Raw genomic sequence first — 22,853 nt, 5'->3', positions numbered from 1 at the left:
GTAAATCAGTTTGTCAACAAAAGCGTGTTATTTAATGACATCAAATCTCACTAGGTGTCCTTAACTTTTCCTTTGGGTTCTTCTCAAATATGTCCCCTCTGGACTGCACTTGCCAACTGTCTTCGGCACATTTCCTTTTGGTGGTTACATCTTTCAAACCTGCATCTAAAGATTACAGGGACTCCAATGACCATGAATGCCAACCCGTGGTGTGTGGAGCTTTATGGAGGCGGTAAATGGGGGATTAGCCAGACCACCTCCAGATGCCCCAGCAAATCATGTAACATGGAATCCAAAGTACATACTGTGGTAAGGTTGAAAACATTGACAATATTGTTGCTGACTGGACAATGGTCTCTACACCAGCCTAGTAACCTGGATCTCCTGGGTGTCTTCTACTGATTGGATATGTTACCCTCTCTTGTTATAGTATGTTAGGATTTTTGATGATGAAGAAGCAAGAAGTACAGGGAGATGGGGGACTAAAAGGGGCGGATGGAGAGTTTTCTCATGCACACACTGGTTATTTCCTGGTGCGGTGTGTGGTCAGTCCAGAGAGGGGTGCAAAGCGAGATTCAGGAAACAGGGGTATGGATGAAGTAAAATTCGCTACTCTAAATGTCAAGGGGCTCAACACCCCAAACAAAAGGTTAACATATAATATGTTCCGAAAAGCCGACCTATCGATTCTCTTACTGCAGGAAACTCATTTCAGACAGAGCAAACAAAGCCTGCTGAATGGGAAAAAAATTGGCCACAGGTCCTCAGCTTCGCATAAGGAATATAAAAAAGAGGGGGTTGGGATTGTATTGGCGATAACCTTTCTGATAAAAGATGTGCAGGTCAAAAGGGATTTTTGGGGGAGATTTCTTGCAGTTAAGGGCCGTCCTGGGCGCACTGATTACACTGCCACGTTGCATGTGCCTAATATGGGCTAGATCGGATTCCTGCAGAAAGCGTTTAATGTGCTAGAGGACATGGGAAAGGATCCATCCTCCTAGGGAGGGGCGGGGGTGTTTAACACGATAGCGGACCCCACAGTGGATTGGTGGTCAGCAAAGCAAAGGGAGGTGAGGGTGAGGGTGATGTGAGACACCTAAGGGTGTTCTCCCAAGTAGACCCCAAGAATCCATTATTCAGCTGGCCTGGGAAGGGTTGACGCTCTCAGATCCCAACCTTGGGGGTGGAGGAGTGAAGGAGGATCACCTGGGTAGGAGAACCCAGGGTTACGCTCGGGGGAATAACCCAGGTGAGACGCGGTATCCGCTTCCTTGTGACAGCCCCATCCTGCACGGTAGGATATTTAGGAACACAACCCCTAGCCCCTTTCCGACAAAGACACTTTCTCACGGACAACTCCCTGTGAGTGACAACAGGACTACCCCCCCTTTCTTGACAGTAATTTTCCGGATTTTCCTAAACTTACAATTGAAAACTGCAATCCCCATAATTCCTCCCCTCTGTTCTTTTCTAAAGTCACTGAGACGAGAAGGAGAGAGATTTGGAGGATGAAGATTACCAACAGGGATCCACAGACACCGAAAACAGACTCTGCCCTTTCTACAGCAGACTGTCCTATTAATGAGGCCAGGGTAAATCAGGCCTCCCTCTTTACTTACTCGAACCTGACTCCACTTGTCTCTCCCAGGGAGCATTAAGAGTGGAGCAGGAAAACACAATTTTGACGAGTCGAGGATGCTGGAAGGTGCCAGGGAGAAGGAGAGAGACCTAGTGAGCTACAGAAGCCCTGGAAGACCTGGAGGAGGAGAAAACCGCCCAAACACTGACCCTGCTATTTGACAGGAAACTGTAGTGTATAGGACGGAGCTGTACTTCCAGAAGGCAAGACCTGGTGCAGCTGAGGTTGCCTGGCGGTACCTACAGTAGGACTCCTCCCATGGGGCCAGACAGGCAAACCCAGGTCCCTGAGGGGCAGGAGGTAAGACCCTGCCCTCATTGAGACATCACCCTTGTGGCTCCTACAGCTCACAAGACATGAAATGCCATGTTTGCGAGCTGTGAAGTGGGAGCAAAATTCTCACAAGTGCATTCTGGGAATGGGAGTCCAAAAACATACTTTTTAAGATTGTGAACTTTGTGAAAAGGGTTCGAGCCCGGCAGAGGGCGAACCCAGGGAACCATTGTGAGAGCAACTGGCACCACAGATAGAGTGCTCCGGATCAACGTGGGTGCTCATTCGAAGGTCTCTGGCTGGTGCCTCTCCTCCTGAACCAGGGGAAACAACAAATACCAAGAGGCCTCAGGGGAGGCCGGCATGAGGGTTAATAGTGGTCATACAAGGGTCAAACCAAACCCCTTGTACAGTCGATTGTCTTTGACACATTGGGGAGGCAAACGTGAACATGCCAATTGGGGTAATGCCTAACACACCCCAGGACATTGTGGTTAATGAAATGTGCTAAGCCTGACTGGGGGCTTTAGGGAAAGCCTGACTGGGGGCTGAGAACCAGACTTGGGTAAAGGGAAGAACATAAGGGGTCTAGAATGATTTTCTGTTGAACTGTGTACTATATCAAATGTGAACCTGACGGAGGAATGCCGAGAGAAAGCAAGGGGAAGGGAACCCCACTTTCTGATGAGATTATGACATAGTGTTACTATGGCAAATGTGAACCCGACTGAGGGATGCCTGTAAAGTAAGCTGAACAGTAATACTCCAGTGAACATTGTAACGACAAGATTGAACCCGACCGAGGGATGTCCCCAGAGAGTGGTTGGTCTGAGCCTGAATGAGGGAGGCTATCGTTGAGAGAAGGATTGGAGCCTGCTTAGGGGGATCCTAGTGTGAACAGTAATCACCCATCATGAAAACTAGCAGAAAGAACTTTTGTTTTATTATTTTTCTGGCATATCAGGCCCTCCGAGGCAAGAGACTTTGCATGAAAGACTTGGGCACAGAAGGACCTGATATCGAGGATAAGGAACTGTAAACTCGTACTGGAGAAGCCCAGGAGTGTGCTGTGCTCAAGAGTCCCGCCTTGTCCCATGCTAAAAACGTGGGGAAGGGAGGTCCCGGCCATAACATCCTGACTTATCATTTTGTGAACACTTCTTTCTTTTCTTGTGAACATTATCCTACACTCTTTTGTAGCATAGCGGTAAGGATTGGCAATAGGTTTTCTTAGTATAGACACTTTTATTTGACTAGACTCCACTGGGACTGTATTATTATTATTATTTGATGGTCTTCACTTGCACCCATCTTAGATTTAGGTTAAGATTACGTGTTTATCTCACCCATTTTACAGTTTAATAAACATCCTTGAACAGTGATCAATGTGTCTGTCTTGCTTTGATTCCACTCTTCTTACTGTAAGGAAGGCATGGTAAGGACAACAGGGACTTTGTGCTTTTGATTAAATAGCATTATTGGGTCGACGTATGGCGATCCACGTTCCCCCAGGAGGTAAGGTACACGTCTTTCTCCCCCCGCCCCACATCACACGTACACTAGAATAGACCTCCTATTAGTTCCTCAGGAACAGGCAGGCAATGACACCTTGCCCAAGGTAGAAGCCGTCACCTGGTCTGACCACAAGATGATCACTGCTATCTTGAGTGTGGTGATGGGGCAAAGGAGAATCCTGCTGGCGATGTAACAATGCTCTCCTTAGAGACACGCTCTTCCAAGAATTTCTAGCAAAAGCGATCAGTGCTCATTTCAAAACCAACGATACAGAGGCGGCACGGCACGCCTCAGCAGTGTGTGGGAGGCGGCCAACGCTGCAGTGAGGGGTTGCTCATCACAGAAGGGGCAAAGGGCAAGAGAAAAAGGAGCCTACTGGAGACGAACGTTAAGGCGGCTGAGAGCTCAGCTTACTAAGAGAGGCTGCGATAGGGAGTGATTGTTAGTCGAAATGAGATGGAAGAGTCAGGAATTATGCTCTATCCTGATATGAGAGGTGGTAAAGAAGATGAGATATACTAAGCAGAGATACCAAGTAAAGGGAGCGTGAGTGGGAACTCTACTGGCGAATAGGGTGTGAGGGCACCGAAGAGAAAGGAGAGAACAGAACAGATTAGAAGGGAGAAAGGGACCTTGGTGGGGGGTACAGGTTGATATTCCCAACTGCTTTGCAGACTATTATGAGGAGCTTTATTGGCAGGCCCCCACACCACACGGCCCTATCTAGCCAGGCTGCCCATCCCAGGATTGATAGCAAGGATCCATGTTGGAAGCCGAAATTACAGGGGAAGAGGTAGTCCAGGCCATACTGCAATTAAAAGCGGGTAAGGTGCTGGGGGAAGATGGGTACATCGCCGACTTTTATAAATAATTCCAAGAGGTCCTGGCAGCACCAAGGGCTAGGATGTTCAACACGATCAGCGGGTTAGAGGAGATGTCGCCCTCATTCCTAGAGGCTATAATTGCGGTCATACCCAAACCAGAGAGGGACAACACGCAATGCTCCGCATTTAGACCCATCTCATTAATTAATATGGACGATAAGATGTTTGCCAGGGTGCTGGTGTCCAGACTAGAGCTGCCCCTCCCGAGGTTGATTCAGCCTGACCAGACAGGATTCATTCTGAATAGACAGGGTTCGGACAATCTGCGTAAAACCCTCCATATATTAAACTCATCAAAGACGAAAAGGGGGCGAGGGGTGGTCCTATCTCTCGATGCCAAAAAGACTTTTGACAGAGTTAGCTGGGCCTTTTTGTGAGGGGTTCTTTCAGCCTAGGGAATGGGAACAAAACGGAGGGGTTGGATCTTGGCTCGCTGTACAGGTATGGCGAACTGTTGGGCTTTAAAATTGATTTTTAAAAGTTGGTAGCTTTCCTGGGGGGGTCAATTTCAGGCAGAGGATTGGGATTATATAGAGGGGCTCACATTTCGTGTGCAACTGGAGGGGTTCCGATACTTGGGGGGACGGGGTGGAGATTCCTCAAGACCTCAGTGATCTATTTAATGCAAACTACCCTCCCACCACCCCTGTGTTGGGCTAGTACGCAGTCAGATCTGCAGCGATGGGAAAGATTGATCCTCTCATGGATGGTACGACTGAACTGCATAAAGAAATGATACTTCCCAAATTCCTCTTCCTCTTTCAGATGCTCCAAACGCAGATCCCACCTGCCTTTTTTGATATGGTTGAACATGCACCATTGAAATTCCCATGGGCAGGGGCGAAACCTAGAATTGCTTACAAGGCACTCATATTGGAGCGAACAATGGGCATGGGAGCTTTCCAGATCTAACCTTGTAGTATAGGGCTGCCCAATTCCGAATCATGGTAGACCATTTAGATCCCAATTCCAAGAAGCAATGGGTGCACATTGACAATTTGATACTAACCCCGGTCACATTTGGGGAATGAATGATTGTACCCCAGAATCAAATCCCCAGCAGAGTGGTGAAGCCCTGCATATTGGCGGTATTGTGGTCTATCTGGCAGGAATGTGGCAACACACACTGGCTGTCGACATGGCCCTCACACCTGAGCTGTATATGGGCCCCTCCACTGAGAAATCTGATTGCTGAAGCATCGCAGCACCACCTCTAGTATGAGGCTGGTCTGAGCAGAGCAGGCCAGAATTTTGTTTCCATTGATTTGTGGGATTCCTGCATATTGGTAAGATCTTGGTCTTCCACTATTTACAACTTAAGGGCGCGCTTACAGATTCAAGATGGGTTACCAATTTAAGGAGAGACCTGACCTACTTTGAGAAGGTACTGCTGCAAAATGTGGGATCTGAGGGCCTAATCGCCGAAATGTACAAGAAACTTCTGTTAGTGTAACCAAAAGGCAATCTGCCTGGTAAGGAAAAATGGACAAAAGACATAGATAGAGAAAAAGATGACGAGTGTGGTCAAAAATGTGATGAAGGGTGACACACTCCACGGTCTTCCTGCAATACAGAATGCAAGCCTTCAAACTTATACACAGGTGGCAATACTCTTCCACTATCCTTGCTAAGATGTGCCCGGGGTCGACTCCTGCTGTTGGAAATGTCGCCGACCAGGCAGGGATTACTATCATATGTGGAGGGGTGATCTCACATACAAAAGTACTGGAAAGAGGTCCTCTCATGGATCAATGGGGGTTGATGAGATTAAAAGGAAGCTTTCGTTGTGGGTGATCCTCTTTGAAGTATGGAGGATGGGGGACACATGGTGCACATTCTATTAGTGATGGCCAGGGGTTGTAATGCACAGTTTTGGAAACGTAATAGGGTTCCCACAGAAAAGGAATGGGTCCAGGAGGAAAGGGCCATCTATGACATGGAGTACTTAACACATCTTCTACATGAATCTAGAACTAACATTGTGGGAGCATTTTTCCCCATCTTCACTAAATGTCGAAGGTAGCCCGCCTTGCGGATAGAACACAAACATGCTATAATTTGATATTTGACAGCATTGGGTAGGGGGGGGTTATGTTGTTTGTAATTGGTGCAAGTTACTGTTTGTCACCTGTTAAGATGTTTGTATTGATACTGAGAAAATGACAATAAAGTTTGATTTTCAAAGTACATGCTGTGCAGTGCCTCCAAACTAAACCTGATTAATTTAGTGATGCCAAGTGTATTTTGTCTTCACTCGTGCGGCCCAGGCTTCAATGGTTTATCATACATTAAATTTCCAAGAAGCAGAGAACTGTTTGCAATTTGCGGCATCGACCACAAGCTCTGCTCCCGCTCGTGAGGTCAGCACTTGTTGCTGTGTTTTCTTGTTATTGACTAATCAGCCCAATGAGGGGTGATGTAAAAGAGCAAGGTTCCATTATAATACAACAAATAAGCTAATACTATACCATACTGTATTTCACCAAACAGGAACTCCCTGCTCCCCGCTATGCTGCTCCGTCCTCTCCATGTGAAACATATCAGTGTTTGAGTCATGGAAGTTGTAGCTTTTTCCTTTTTTTTAAAGTCAAACTGAAATCTCCACCATCCTATCCCACAAACTTAAGAAATTTATATTGCAGGATAGAGATTATGCATTATGTTACATCCTAACAAAGTACATTTCAGGTTATGTAATAACTGATGATATACAACCATATTTTACCAACACCCAACCCTTCGACTATTTTCCTTAAGACATCCCCCATTTTTGTGTCAGTGACCACACAGAGGGCGGTTCCACCCGTGTTCAATTTACCACTCACTGCCCCAATCCTGCAGACATGGCAGCACTGTATAATGTGGGACGTACATACTTCGGCATAGGAATCCATCTCATCTACATACCTCTGCCGCCATGGCTGCACAAGCTGGCAGGGTCCAGGCATTGGTAGCTGAGAGCACGAGACTCACCCCCACCAAGTGATGATTTTCACTCCCAGCATTCCTACACGAGTACGCCTCCCACTGGGCTTGCTTGAACTGTTGTGCTCTAACTTCATGCCAGTATGCTCCAATGCTGGGAATGCAAACACTAGAGTCCTGGTCCGAGCACATCCTCACAAGCTATTCAAATAAGTACTATGCAATGAGGCCTGTGCGTCCAACCGACAAATGGAACATGCCCGGCACCTGCCAAGGTACTTTAAATGATACGCATTTAATTGCCTATGATATCCAATCCTCTGAAAAGATAAAGTATTAAAATGAGCCCATACAAGCAAAACCTGTAAAACCAGAAATTCTGGGTGGTGGGGAGGGGCGGACGGGGAGCCGGGGGCCGAGAGGAGGGGAAGGGTTGAGGAGGGAAGACCAGGAATACTTTTGAATATTCTCATATTTCTGCGGGTCAGTACTTTTACCAATGGAACATCCAGTTTCCATCATGTCTGGCGACAATAAAATGCAGTCACTTGGCCAGTAAAAATAGTTTTTAAAATTGCTGGTAAATCATGTAATCTGAGCAATTTTACTGTTAGACCACTTTCCTCACATCCGCGAACAGATTTCTCTGATCCATTACCCCATTGCTAAAATCCCTGAAGAACTTCAGCTTGGTCTCCCCCAGTTGCACTGCTTTCAGCTCCCTTGCTCTCTGCATCATCATATGTTTCACAGAGAAATATACAAATCGTACTATTATTTGGGGAGGCCTACCACCCACTTGTAGCCTGGGGGCAGAGATCCAGTGTACCATTTCCATCACCAGGGGCTTCGGATTCTGTAGGTACAGCACCTGAAGGAGCATCTTTTGACCATATTGTCTATGGGGTCACACTTCTCTCCCCACTCTGGAATGCCTGAAATCCGGAGAGTATTCATCAAGTCTTACCCCATTGGAAACCATGTACTCCAATTCTGTCTGGTGAGACCACTCAAAGAGAATTGGATCGGGGCTACTGTCACTCTAATGCTCCTACTATCCTCCTTGATTCCCTGGATGTCTTCAGGGATATCAGCCATTAGGGAAAAGAGCGTATCCTCCCTGGCTTCCAAACCAGACTCTCTGCTGCTTCTCTTAGATGGTTGGAAGATTCCATGTAGGGTCTGTAGTTCAACCATAGGCGTAGGGTCGAGTGTACAGCTAGGAACAAATGCCTAGCAGTTATGCTGCCATCTTTAGTGCAGACAGTTCCATAACATATTTGTAAACTTTTATTCACACACACATTTCTCAACATTAAGAATCCAAATGTGGAAAAGCATGTGAACTTTTGGATTTGGTGTATGATGGCACGCCTTGAGCAGAAATGACTTCAATTATGTATTTCTTGCAACAATTGATCAGTCTCTAGCATCTTGAGGGCTTTGGACACATTCCTTGTTAACTATGATTTCAATTTGATGGTATGTTGAAGATGTCCTTGCTTTGTCTGCTAGAGTTACTGCCAGCCACATAATTTTAATGAGATTTACGTACAAACTTTCACTAGCTGGTCTTAAAAGGGAACACTTTTTCTAAATCCATTGTTTTGTAGACCTGCTTGCATGTTTACAATAATTGTCTTACTGCATGACCCAGTTTCGGTTCTGCTAAAAGACCCCTGGCCTGAGAGTCTCCTATGGAATTCATATTTGTGTTAATGACCGCAAGCCGTCCAGGTTGTGAGCCATGAACCAGTTGAGACAAGGTTCTTTTGTTCCAGCACAGTGTTTGGTTTCTACCAAGCATAACATTTCTAATTGTAATTTTTGTCCAGAGAACACTGTCCCAGAATGCCTTTGTGTCATCTGGGCATTTATTGTGAACTTCAGACAAGCAGCATTTTTTCTTTAGCAATCAGATGGTTCATGCTTTCTATCCATCCATAAACACATCTTTTGTTAAGTGCTTTTCTTATAGTGGAGTCATGAACGATCATATTAGACAAGGTCATTGTGATCTACAGATCCATGCTTGTTAACCAGAGTTCTTTGTGACCTCCTACATGATTTGACAGTTTGCTCTGAGAGAGATTTTTGTAGCAAAAGTGTTCCTTGTTAAAGTGACTGTGGTCTTCAACTTTCTCTATTTGTAGAGTATCTGTCAAAGTGAACTAGTGGTCCCCCCAAATAGTTGTGTAGCCCTCTCCAGAAAGACTAGCATCCATAACTGCTTGTCTGCGGTCGCTGAGATTTCTTCTGATTATGCAATGACAGTTTTACAGACAACTGTATGGCGAAAACCAAACACACAAGGGCCCTGCTCTTTATACAGGCTAGCGCCTCCCAAACCCATCATAGATTCTAATAAAAGATGTTAACTGAGCTGATAAAACCAGGGGTTCACTTACCATTACACATAACCTGACATCTAATTACCCACTGTTAGTCTAGTTTGTACATTTTATATCAAAAGTCATTAACTGGTTATTGTTTTGATTCAAGAAGGTTATTACTGTCACACTATTTTCGATTTCATTCATTATGTAATTGTCACATAATGGCCCCCAGCATAAACGGGCCCAATCACGACCACCAAACCTATATGCTTATTTTAGAATATATATGTTTATTTCTGAAGAATATCCTTAATGCAGTAGTGTTACCATTATTTTAAAACATTGTTTTTGAGAGGGTTCTTTGGGGAAACTCACCTTAGCATTGAAGTGGCAGCCATTGAATACACATTGCAAGAGCAATGGAATTAGGAAATGTTTACCCCTCCTCTTCCCTTTTTGGAACTTGTTTTAACTCAACAGGTGCTATGTTCGTCAAAGTAATCTTATGAAATAGGCGCCGATTTGGAGATCGTATGCTTTATATTTTCACCAACAATCATGTATACTAAAGGGACTAAGGAGTTACGAAAAACATTTTACGAAAAAGAGCTCACAAATATTTGAAACTGCTCCCCCTCGGCCCACCACCATAAAGTCATGGGTAGGGAAAGGGGCAAAAAATCATTAGACAAAACGGACTTTTAAACTCACATAGCAATACCAAAATATAAAAACATGTATAACGTGTAAGCACATTTTTATGTTCAGAAAGCAATCATCGGGTACATAAAAAATCCACATTACCATCCACAGCTTCCTTCGGCTCTTCATCCTTTTCTTCTGCACCATCACTTTATTAAAACAAAAAAGAGCATGCACATTAAAACAGTACAGAAACCGATGCATAAGCCCTGGAGTCAATAATCAGCATTCAGAGCTGCAATAATGGGCAATGAGAGAAATGCGTCATACAAAAGCTCCATAATCAATGGTGAATAGAATGGGATGGAAAAAGCTTTGCTTCATACAACATTTTCAATTTAAATATTTAATGAAGTCACAAAAATGGTGGTGACTCTTTCAACTATACTCCTATCTAGCGAGCTGAAGGTAGCAACAGTGCACATTATAATTTTCTAGAGAAAGGGGTTGACGGAGATGGTGGAAAGGCACTACTGTGGGTGTAAGACTGCAGTATGAGACTTATTGGCTAAAAGTGTGCACCTTTGCATTGTGAGGCTCTGTAGACAGCTGCAGTGCACAGACGCGCTGGTAAAAAAAAACATTAACAAATGGCTCATGAGAACCAATCCAGACAAACAGAAATATCTTTCACAACAAAGGTGAACGATCAGAAGGGTTAAAGCTGCTACACTGCACTTGGTACTGTCTAATAGGCCACAAAAGAAGCTCCGTTTGGCAGAGCAGACCAGAGCCACTGTATTGAAGTAAAAATTTCACATGTAATCATACTATTTCAGCAGCTCATAACATAACTAGGATGACCTGCCCGAAATTAGAAAGTCTATCTTTATATTGCTTCTTGTGTTGTTTCTTCTGAGGTTCCGTGCCCTTATCAACAAGAAAATGTCTACATCCAGTGGTGATGCCAAAATGTGTGTCAGTGACAAACTGATGTTAAATTAAGAAGAAAAAAACAGATGTCGGACTGAGTATGTGTGTCCCTCCTTGCAGATAGCCCCAGAAGAAGGCATTGTCACACTTGATTGTTAAAGTCAATGAGTATTTTTGAAAGAAAGGGTGGGTTCCAGAGCATGGCAAATGTAGGCATCTGACCAGAGCATAAACAGCAGGGAACACCAAATTAATTGTCAAACAAAAAATCTGGACATACTGCACCGTGGGCAGGGGGCGGCAAAATTGCCCTTCACCTGAGGCAGAACAAATACATGCATCATCCTTGTTTGAAGCCAATCCACAGAAAACCTGGGACCCTAATTTGGCTTGGCAGTGAACCTTGGTTCCCCACCATATATGAGCATCGCCAAAATGAGTTGTTGTTGCTGGATGAACAAATCTCCAATGGGGCAAAAAGCTTGTCCAAAACAAACGGTATCCGTCATTGTATCAAAGATCGAATGAGGATGCTAAACAATAGCAATTTGGGTTTATTCATTAAGCATTGCAGGCCAGAATGTGTAGACATATCACCGGGAGTCTAGCAATGGCAAAATGAGCAAATTGCTTTAATAAGAGGACAGTTGAATGTCCTGGTGACATAGGTGTGCTGCCAATGTGACGCGTAAAAATTACCAACACATTTGGGGTGTCATACAACGACTGAAAGGGATCATTTTTTATAGGTAGCTGTGACCCTCCATTACAAAAGGGAGAAATAGCTGAGGCTCTGCCAAATAGGAACACGTACGTATGCATTAACAACCTGCCGGCTGTACAGTTAGTAACTTCAACAGTAAACCGAATAAAACCCTGAAGGTTATGATTGGGTCTTATGCTCCAACTAGCCATTTTTATACTATAAAATTGCCAGAATACGTACTTTAGCAGAGGAAACCATCTAGTTAGGCCTCAATGGCACCCGCAAATCAAGAAACGTTTTCACTTGTTTGCTTGAAGAGAGCGATTAGTTTGACGTCTTGAGATAGGTCAGTTCTGGTACACAGTACCAGTTCTGCTAACCTGGTTATATTCAACTTTAAGAAGAATCGATTCTGAGGGATTTGGCAGTAGCCTGATAATGAACTACATGGAGTTAGAACACTGTTGAAGTCCTCCAATAAAAACCGGCAATGGCTTGGTTTGATCAAAGGTTGCTTATATTTTTGAGGAACAGGTCTTCCTTCCGTTGGGATACTTAACGGACAGCATCTGGGCTCAACAGTTAATTTTCTGTTGAACAATTAAAGGTGCTCTTTTCACCAAATATGTTTCTCCCTCTAGTTAAGTTTAATTGAACCCTTATAGGTGTATTTAAGTCCAGAAAAAGCCAAACAAAACTCCCAAAATGAGAGCTAGAAAATGCAATACTTTCACAGATCGTACTATGTTTAAAGTGTGAATTTCTGTTTTGGAGCCTCAGGAGGCTTTTTAAAACTTCCTTATGGCCAGATTTCAATCCTCCACTAAGTGTGGATAGATGAGGACTATAACAATTACGAGCGGCTGAGCTTCCTTTTTTTTAAATCTTAGAACCTAAAATTTGAAATAATTTTGTTGTCATGGAAGACATTCACTGACAACATTTTAAGCCTGGCAGTATTTTAATTTACTTCCATTTGTTTTTTTAAACACACATGCCACTATGAGAAGTCCTTTGTTTGTACTTTGGTTAACAGGCTCTCACTGGCTGGAGAGACCCATTGTAGAGTGAGGTGAGAATCTAAGGAGGAGAGGAAAAGGCAGGATGCATATTATAAACAAACCGGTAAATTCAAAGCAGTTCTCAGTTATTCCTGGGTGGGGAGAAACGAGGAAATGAGATGGGACTGCATGGACACACATAGGAGGATGAGAGGCTGGCTCTACAGTGTCACCTGCTCTCACACTTGAATATTTCTGACTCACTAGCAGCTTCTAAGGCCCTTCTGGTTCCATTACTGGACTGAGAACATTTTACGAGCAAGCAAAGGAGCACAGTAGACTCCTGACGCTGTACAGTTTGCTTTTTTAAAGTAAGTTTGATTTTAATGTAAGTATTTTCTGGGTAAGCATATCAGAAAAACACGTATATTTATATATTTGTTTTGAATGGGCTTTGTACAACGGTCCTTGGAGAAATACACAAAAGAAAATGTGAGCTAGCACAACTGTTAGTTTAAAACAGCAGTGAGGCAAAAAATAAAAAGCTGTTCTATGCATGGTTTGAATAATTATTTGATATCAAGGCTAATAATAAAGTGTTATTTATATAGCTCTTTTTTTTATCCAAAGCGATTTACATAGGACCTTTTTATATACATTAATATTATTACCAATCGAAATTGGTACTCCCTTTATCGAACTAGGAACGATGAAAGACTGAATAGACCTGCATAAAACACAGATAACAGCCACAAGCACTTAACCCGTTGAGCCATCTTACCGGCCAATACTGTTGCAAATAAAATTTATTACAAAATGGTATTTTGAAGTCCAACCGTATTTAGATTTAGGAGATGGGCGGGTCTCTTTTCAGCGCAAACATTTAATATATGAATACTCTGTTGCAGTGGGTTTCGATGTGTAGCAGCATAGCCGCTGGGTTACTGTTACTCTATATACAAAAAGAATTAAAGAAGAAGCAAACAGATTTTCCATTAAGTAAGTTCATGCGGCAACGAACATCCATCTAAACATTTCAAAAGCAGCATTTCATGGAAAACCTTAACTTTGCTTTTGAAATGAAAATGTTATTTTGGCATATGAACGCTTTTTAATTTGAAATCCATCAAAGCCTGAACATCAATTTTTGCTAAGCCTTTTGAATTGATTTGCTTGCAGTCGTGGCGAAGATAGGAAAATTAGCCCTACGACAAACTCGTAGCTTGAACACGAGGAGGACAACGGAAGAGGAGTCTTAAAGCATGCACCATTAACTGGCCCTTTACTAACTTTTTACTATTTACTGTTTCCGCAGTTATAGGAAAAACAATAAGAACAATTTGCAACCTGCAAAGAACGAGGTGAACTACAAAACGCAGGAAGTCCTTTTTTTATTTTTATTTTTTTACAAACAAACGTGCACTTTTCTTCAAAATGTTGTTGTGATAGGTTAATTGGATGGAGATAGGGTTAAGAGAAATGGAACCAGAGTTGCTCATTCTCATTAATGAAAGCTCAGCTGTTTACAGTAAACATTCACTGCATCCCCATTGCAACCATTTCAAAACATTTCATCCAATCAAAAAGTCTGAATTAAAAAAAGTAATGTGTAAATGATTGGCTAGTTCAATTGCAAATTCTTTCTCGTTTCGAGAAATTGAAATTGAGTAGATTACACAAAGAGGAAATTTACAATGAACAATGGAGTAAATTCAATGAGTTTTATGACTGATGTTCTGTCAGATGTGTTTTTTTTTGGGCAGTGAATGGTGGGAGGGGAGGGTTGTTTGTGGTGTCTTTGATGTTGTATTTTTGTTAGTTAAGTTTAAAAGTGCTGTTTAGGATAATTGGTTAGTGGTGAATTGGCAATTAAGGTTTGTAGAGTTTTTTTCCCTCACTGTATTTGCCTTGATTTAGTTATCACATTTGATATTTTGTTATGCTCTATTTGTTCCATTTTTGATTGTTCTGAATTGTACTTATTTTTGAATAACCTAAATAAAGAGTTAAAAAAAAAAAGTCGGAATTAAAAAGAAAAAAGCACATTTCTGCTAACACTGCACCAGTGTACCTGTGTACCTCATGGTCCATTGAAGGTGAGATCGAAGAGGTAGAATGCAGTCTTCCTCTTGGCCACTGGGAACGGAGATGTGCTTTTGGATAATGAAGGGTAAGGGATACTGAAGTGGCGGAAGAAGGATGTGCTAGAAAATAAATCTTCTCTGCAAAACCCAGGTTCCTTACATCACGTTGAGTCTTAGTATCAGGGACCTGAGGAGGGAGTTGTTTGGTGGACCGGGGTGGGAGAATATGGAGACCATCTTGTGGTATGGTATGTATGGGTGACATATGGGCCGCTGAGAACATCTACCCACCTCCCTAGATTTAGCTTTGTTCAAACAGTATTAATTGTGGTGTCGCAATCAGGTAAAGGTAGGGCTAAGAGGGAGATTATTTAAGTTTGCGATTCAGGTCTTTGGTGGGAGGGTTGGATTGAGCGTGCGTAGCAAGAGATGAAATGGCTTAAAGAGGGCAGTGGTCATTAATTCAGGGCTTTTCTTAGCTCATGGGCAGTATATACCAACACTATGGTTGCAACATTAATCTCCCCAGAGCTAAAATGTAACAGTACTAGTGCCTCTGTATAAAAATTACTTTTTCTTACAGTATTGTGTGTGCATGTCATTTTGAAAATGTGGGTGGATGAGTGGGATGCCCCTACACAGTCCGGCTTCCTGACCCTAAATCACAAATACAATTGTTACATCTTTAAAATGCTTAATTGTTTAAAGATATTATACTGAAATCCTGTAGGAAGCAAGCTCTCTTTTTTCACAGAAGGCAATGGGAGGATTCTGGTACAGAAAGCACATCATGCACGAAAAAAAATCAAATGAACATTAAATAATAAACACATTTCAACAATGTAAAATGTATCCATTTATTTGAATAATCGAGGTCCAATCATTACCATGAGGTTGTATAGTGGAAAGCATTGGAGGGCATTGCTCTCTATGTAGCATCTCCTTTGGCTTAAGAGTGGACTTCATGCAATAATCAAGAGAAACCCAACAGCTTACAGTAAGTTCCCGGACTAAACCAACCTGTCTGACGGTGGAAAGGATACATTCTCCTCATACATATCCCCTTCTAAACCAAGGCTGCTCCAGCTACTGCTGTTACCATTACTGCCAGGGGAAGAAAAGAACAGAGCTGAACAAAAGCTCACAAAGCAGGGCAACCCTTATTGTGGTCCACAGATCGCACAAAATTCCAAACTGTGATGAAAAAAGAACAATGAGGGCAGAGGTACTACTGAAACACAGAACAGGGAACTAACATGTGTAAAAGTCTTCAGACATTATAAAAAAATAAACTAGTGTTCAGTTGCTTTTGTAATGTGCTTATTGTTGTAGAATTACCTTTATGGTGGCTCCAGTACTTTTAGAAAATGATTGCTAAATAGAAAAAGCAACTGCTCAACCCCGGCTTCAGGTCCTATCATGAGGAGGAAAACTTGAAAAACGCATGCATCTTTCCTTGATCATCCATCCCAAGAGTAATGGCATGCACAGTCACCCGTGTGGATAAACAGCAAATCTCAGCTTGGGAACTTCCTGTTGAAAGCATCTGATACTTCATTAGGACTAGTGTAATAAGCACTAAAGGCGTATGTGTTTGGAGTACCTTGAATGCTATTACAGCAAAAATACAGGACGCAATCCAATACATCAAAAAGCCCCATATATCTTTTTTTATTTTGTATTGATTGTATATGGTTAAAAAAAATTCAACCTTTACAATTTCATTATACAAAATACAATATCAATCAAAATTAAAACCTTAATGTCACAAAACATGAAATAAGTATATACAACTTGTATATAAACATCACTTACATAGCAAATATTTTATGGGTATTAAAAACAAATTCTTCATTAAAACCCATATACATAAAATTCAATGACCTTCAACATTTCATACATTTTAAAATGCTGTCAAAAATTAAGGAGAACATTCCATCAACCGTTTATTCTAAACATAGAGATGTTTTTAAACTTCTCAAAAAACCAGTCACTGCTACTCTCTCATAAGTGGGATATCCACTTCAACACCTTTGCCAAAATGCATTACAATCAGTAGACCCCTCCTGAAAAATCTTTTTTTAAACTGAGTACTAAGTGCTCTCAGCGCCTTATAGTGGATTACATGGAATAAAACAAACAAACAAACAAACAAACATGATGGTTCAGAATTTCCAGCTCAGGTTTCTCATGACAAATTCGACAGAAGGAATCCTCCTGGGCAATCATATTAGTTCTACGGAGAATTTCCCTAGTAGGGAACAAATTCCATCTAAACCTTAAAAATTCTTCCCTAAAATATTGATCGGGAAGATTCTCAAGTATGGTGCAATAACACCCAGCTGTTTGTGTTCAAACTTTAGATGGAATAACAATGAATAACCATGGAACTTTTTTTTATTGTTGGGAGGGGTCAGAAATGTGAGGCGGACAACTTTGTGAAGATTTTTCAAAAGATGCCATTTTATTAACTCAAAAGGTTGGATAAACACCTCATTATCCCTACCCTGATGAGGATTTCCCTGCCTAAAAAAACTAAAGGAAACACTCTAATTCTGTCCCTCATACTCACATACAACAACAACTCAACTAGTTACAATATGGTAGTTCAAAACCAACAAACAGAGCAGTTACGTTTGCATCATAATAGCGGTCTCTCCTTATACTCTTGTGTAAATTCCTCTTCCCCAGATTCAACCAGGATTCTGTTCAACAGTTCAAATAGAATAAGCAAATCCTGTCTCGTAACAAAGTTCCAAAGCAGTTCTTTTGATTCCAACTTGACAACAAAAGTTCCAATACTTGACAATTGTTACAACATGGTTTTTCCTCTTCCGACACAAAGCTCAAAACAATCTTCGTATAAACCAAGAACATTTCCTTAGTTCATCAGGATTAACAGAAATTGCGCCTCATCACAAGTTGAGCGTTATAACGGCGGTATATGCGCCGGGATACTGCCCAACCCTATTAGGGTTACTGCAACTAGGTCCGGCACAATTTGCGCCAGATCCAGAGTTGCAGTGGCACTGTTAATCCCCATTTATTCCGACTGCATATGACTCAATGGGGCATTTTAGTGCTATTACCGCCAGCAGTAATAGTACCAAAAATAGGCGGAAAGGTGAGGTTTTTATCACTGGTGCTCAGAAATTCAAAGTGCCCAAGCGAATAAGATCGCAACCTTACAAAGCAAAATCTCTAGCAAAAAATCCTCCCTCAATGTCACTCTTCACCCAAAAATCCCGGACAAACTCACGTTCACAGCTATCACCCGCTTCAAGTTCTCCAAAGTCAATACACTTGAAGTTGAAAAAATCATCTTATCCTTGAAACCATCCAACTGCCAAGGAGATATGTGCCCAGCACAGCTTCTCGAAGATGCTGCCCGCAAACTCTCCCCCTTCATTACGAAACTGATTAACGCCTTCCTCGCCACCGGCTCTATTCCTATCAATCTAAAACAATCTTGGGTACGACCACTACTAAAAAAAACTACACTTGACCCAGCCACACCCACTAACTACCGACCCATAACAACTGTCCCTTTCCTACTGAAAATTCTGGATAAGGTTGCCTATGTACAAATACAGAAGCACCTGGAAGACCACCACCTATTAGGATCCAGACAATCAGGGTTCCGCCCTCAACATGGGACTGAAACCGCACTCATTGACTTAAAGGCACAGCTCGACACACTCAGAGACAATGGACAAGCTGCCCTACTCCTACTCCTCGACCTATCTGCTGCTTTCAACCTGGTCGATCATTCTGTCCTATGCTCACACCTCCACTCATCAGCACACTTCTCTACTGAGGCTATCACCTGGATCACATCATTCCTCAATGGCAGAACTATGAGAGTCTTCTCTCTCACTGCTGCAGCAGACCCCATACCTATCACTTGTGGTGTACCACAGGGATCCTGTGTCTCCCCTACTCTGTATAATATATTTACCAAGCTCCTTTTCGATGATCTGGATCATCTCGGTATCACCTACACTAACTATGCAGATGATACCCAGATCCTCCTTCCGCTTTCTGGAGATTATGGAAAGGATTTGGCCTTGCTAAATAGGGTATACATCATCATCCAGGCATGGATGGCCACTCATGGACTATGCCTGAATGATGATAAAACAGAGCTTATCATCCTAGGCACCACCTACAGCCTAAAGAAACTGGGCCCGGCATACAATTCCTTCATGATTGATGGGAATAACATCACAGTCCGACAGGAGGTCAAAACATTGGGATTCTACCTGGATTCTAATTTCTACTTTAAAAAACAAGTGAGCTCCCTAGCATCTTCCACGGCATACACATGCAAATTAATCCTCACAGCCAAACCATTTCTTTCGGACAATAGCTGCCTTACACTTGCTAGAGCCCTCATATTGTCCCGCCTTGACTACTGCAACGCCCTCTACCTGGGATCATCCAAGGCCACTACCAGCAAGATACAAATCCTCCAGAACAACACTCTTAGAGCAGCTCTGGGCATCTCTAGAAGAGAACACATAACAGGATTCAGCCAACAGAACAACTGGCTCTCCACTAATGACAAAATCCTCTTAAAAATGGCATCTCTCACCCACAAAGCTCTCAATAATGCTGCCCCAACCTACCTGGTTAATAGATTTCCCAGATAATCCTCCTTACGACTCGTAAGAACGGCATATAAAGACTGCCTATCCATTCCCAACTACAAAAATGCCACCATAGGGGGAAACAGCTTGCCCGTAAAAGCAGCCAAGTTGTGGAACTCATTGCCTGCAAACCTCAGAATGGACCTGCCCTACCAAAACTTCTGCTCCAAGGTAGTTTCATGGCTGCAAACAGAGGCCCACTAGGACAATACATGCTGCAACACCAGCACACACTCTATCCACGTGTGCTTACCTGTCTACTTGTATATAATGCCCGTCTACCTCACTGCTTCTTTGTATATAACATTGGTTTACATTATTGCCCTACGTATATGTATTTTTATGATGACTGCAACTAAGCTTTGAAAATTCCTGTAAATGCTGCGCCCCGATACCTCTGGGTACCCTTGCACATTATAAATAATAAAAACAAACAAACAAAACCAGCAAAAAGCTGGAGGTAAACCTCCCACTTTCTGCCCAAACTCGGGATTGGGTGGAGTGGTAATGCGGCAGTAATAGCATTACCACCACATTTTTACCGCTTCACTCAACCCCTGATAAGGCCCATTGTCTTTGTCAGGATTATTCTGCAACAAACAGCTTGCTATGACATTGTTAGAAAATTCTGCAGCAGTTCACGCAAGACTTGTTTCAGCAATGTGAGTTGGTCAGGATGATTCTGTAACATTTCACAAAGACATCTCTGTGGTTCTACCACTTCTTCACAACTTTTCACCACCACATCACAGTACTTCATCAACTTCCACCTGGTCCACTGACCTGCCAGGCCTACAACGATAAAGTTCTCTGATCTGGTGTACTCTCCTGCCAGGCCAGAATATACTGCTAAATACAAGTACTTCTGTGGTAAAGGTTAGCTTCCAACACATTAGCAATGTCTCTTGCTTCACAACATCAAGTTTAAGAATGTCTTCAGGGAAAACAAGAAGAACAAGTTACTTATCTTACCTGCTAACGTTCTTTCGATGGGATGTTCCTCCAACGTATTCCACATCTTTAACAGTAATGGCCACAGCTGTGCTGATTCTGAAAACTTTTTCGGCGTAGGCGTCCTGCATCGATGACGTCAATACGTTGTCCCTCGAGGGCCTCCGTCGATGGTCGACGTCACCGGATGTTATATCTAGGACGCACGACACCCGTAGCCTCAATTGTAGTTTTTTCCCCAGAACGTGTGGCACCAATCTCCTGCCAGTAGGACTGCAGAAAGCCATGCGGAAACGTAAGCTGCAATCGCATAAGAAATTCTGTAGCGGGGCAGGCTGGGAGGGTACGATGTGGAATACGTCGGAGGAATATCCCATCGAAAGAACGTTACCAGGTAAGATAAGTAACTTGTTCTTCAGGGGGATTGTGTCCTCTGACGTATTACACATCTTTGACAGACTCCCAAAGCAGTACCGACGTACGGAGGTGGGAAAAGAATTTATACGTTCATCAATTTAGAATGCCCAATCAAATTGCTGAATATAGGACTGCCTTACCAAAGGCCAAATCTTGCCCATGGGTAGAGTCCAGGGAATAGTGTCTCACAAAGGTATGGACAGAAGCCCACGTGGCTGCTTCACAAATGCTGTGAATCGGGACGCCCCTCTGTAGAGCCGTGGAGGCAGCTACACCCGTATTAGAGTGAACCTGTAAGCCTACTGGAGAGTCTTACCCGCCAATCGGTAACATTCAGAGATCGTCAAAATTATCCATCTGGACAATGTCTGCTTTGAAACAGCCTGACCTAAATGCCTTCCAGCATAACCAACAAAGAGCTGGTAGTCCACTCTGACTCGGGACATCCGTGAGAGATAGAAATTCAAAGCTCTCCTAGGATACAACCTATGGAGCCTCTCCTCTTCCTTACCAGGATGCGGAGGAGGATAAAACGCCGGAAGAATCACCTTCTGGCTTAAATGAAATTCCGACACAACCTTCGGAAGAAAAGAAGGACGAACCCTAAGGACAACCCTATCCTTATGGAAACACAATGAAAGGTGGCTTGGCGTAAAGTGCTTGCAACTCACTCACTCTATGTGCGGAAGTAATCGCAACTAAAAATACAGTCTTAAAGGACAACAGTCTCAATGGGCAAGAATGTAAGGGCTCAAACGGAGCTCCCATTAGGAACTTTAAAACCAAATTCAAATCCCATCCCGGCACCTGGAAAGGCGACAGTGGAAACACATTAGTTAGCCCTTTCAGAAACTGTGAAATCAAAGGGATCTTAAAATAAGAACATTCCTCAGATGAGCGCTTAAATATTGACAGCGCCGCCAGGTAACCCTTAATGGTACCTATTTGCAGGCCCTTGTGGACTAAAGAAAGCAAAAAAGACAAAACCAAAGGAATGGAACATTGGAAAGGATCCACATTCTGTACCCTGCACCAGTCACAGAACTTCCTCCAATGGTCACGGTACAGGGATTTCGTTGCGGGCCTCCTGGCCGAAAGCAACACCTCCATCACGTCTTCGGGGAGGTCCCAATCCTTATAAATCAGCCTTTCAGATACCAAGCATGAAGACTGAGAGACTTGACCTCTGGTTGGAGAACTCAAGCCCCCTCCTTGAGAGCAGATCGTCTTGGTAGGGAAGACAACGGGGAGGGCAGATGGACATGTCTAGAAGGTCCAGGCACCACGCTCTCCTGGCCCATGCCGGAGCAATGAGGATCATCCGGGACCCGAACCTCCGTAACCTCTGCAACACTTACTGAATGACAGGGACTGGAGGGAACGCGTACAGCAGTGGGAAGGACCACTCCACCACAAACGTGTCCCCTAAGGCTCCTCTTGGAGAAAATTCCCGCAAGCAGAATCTTTTGCACCTCCGGTTGACACTAGTGGCGAAGAGATCCACTTGTGGGGTTCGCCAAAGGGCGAAGATCTCCAACAGAACTTCCTGAGCCAGCTCCCACTCGTGAGAGACCGTGCTCTACCTGCTCAGAGCGTCCGCCGCCGCAATTTGGTCTCCGGCCAGATGAACTGCCGAGATTGAAATTTCCTGCTGGATGACCCAGAACCAGAGCTGCATCGCCTCCCTGCACAATGGGAGTGACCCTGCTGCCCCCTTTTTGTTGAGGTAGTGCATGGCCACAGTATTGTCCATCATAATCAGGACATTCTTCCCCCACACAGACGGCCGAAAGCCTTCAGGGCTAGCCTGACAGCCCGCAGCTCTAACAGATTAATGTGGAGTCTGGACTCCAACTGAGACCAACGGCCGCTGGCCGTCAACTCGTTGGCATGAGCTC

General features: G+C 43.3%; 1 protein-coding gene across 3 annotated transcripts in view; it reads right to left on the bottom strand.

Moving 5' to 3' along the window:
• AKAP11 (A-kinase anchoring protein 11) overlaps nucleotides 1-22,853 on the bottom strand; it is a 555,220-nt gene that overhangs the window by 137,717 nt on the left and 394,650 nt on the right. For 2 of the 3 annotated variants that reach the window (XM_069640773.1, XM_069640772.1), the window contains 2 exons: nucleotides 15,959-16,042; nucleotides 10,377-10,423 (listed from right to left, as the gene is read on the bottom strand). In XM_069640773.1, coding sequence (XP_069496874.1) covers nucleotides 10,377-10,423; nucleotides 15,959-16,042 — 131 coding nt within the window. The remainder of the gene's footprint in view (nucleotides 1-10,376; nucleotides 10,424-15,958; nucleotides 16,043-22,853) is intronic. The other variant, XM_069640774.1, reaches the window with a different exon arrangement.

Source organism: Ambystoma mexicanum, chromosome 7q, assembly GCF_040938575.1.
Source record: "Ambystoma mexicanum isolate Mex_15411 chromosome 7q, UKY_AmexF1_1, whole genome shotgun sequence".
In the NCBI taxonomy this organism is placed as follows: Eukaryota; Metazoa; Chordata; class Amphibia; order Caudata; family Ambystomatidae; genus Ambystoma; species Ambystoma mexicanum.
The sequence above is the reverse complement of the archived record's forward strand: the minus strand, read 5'-3'. Positions and strand labels throughout refer to the sequence as shown.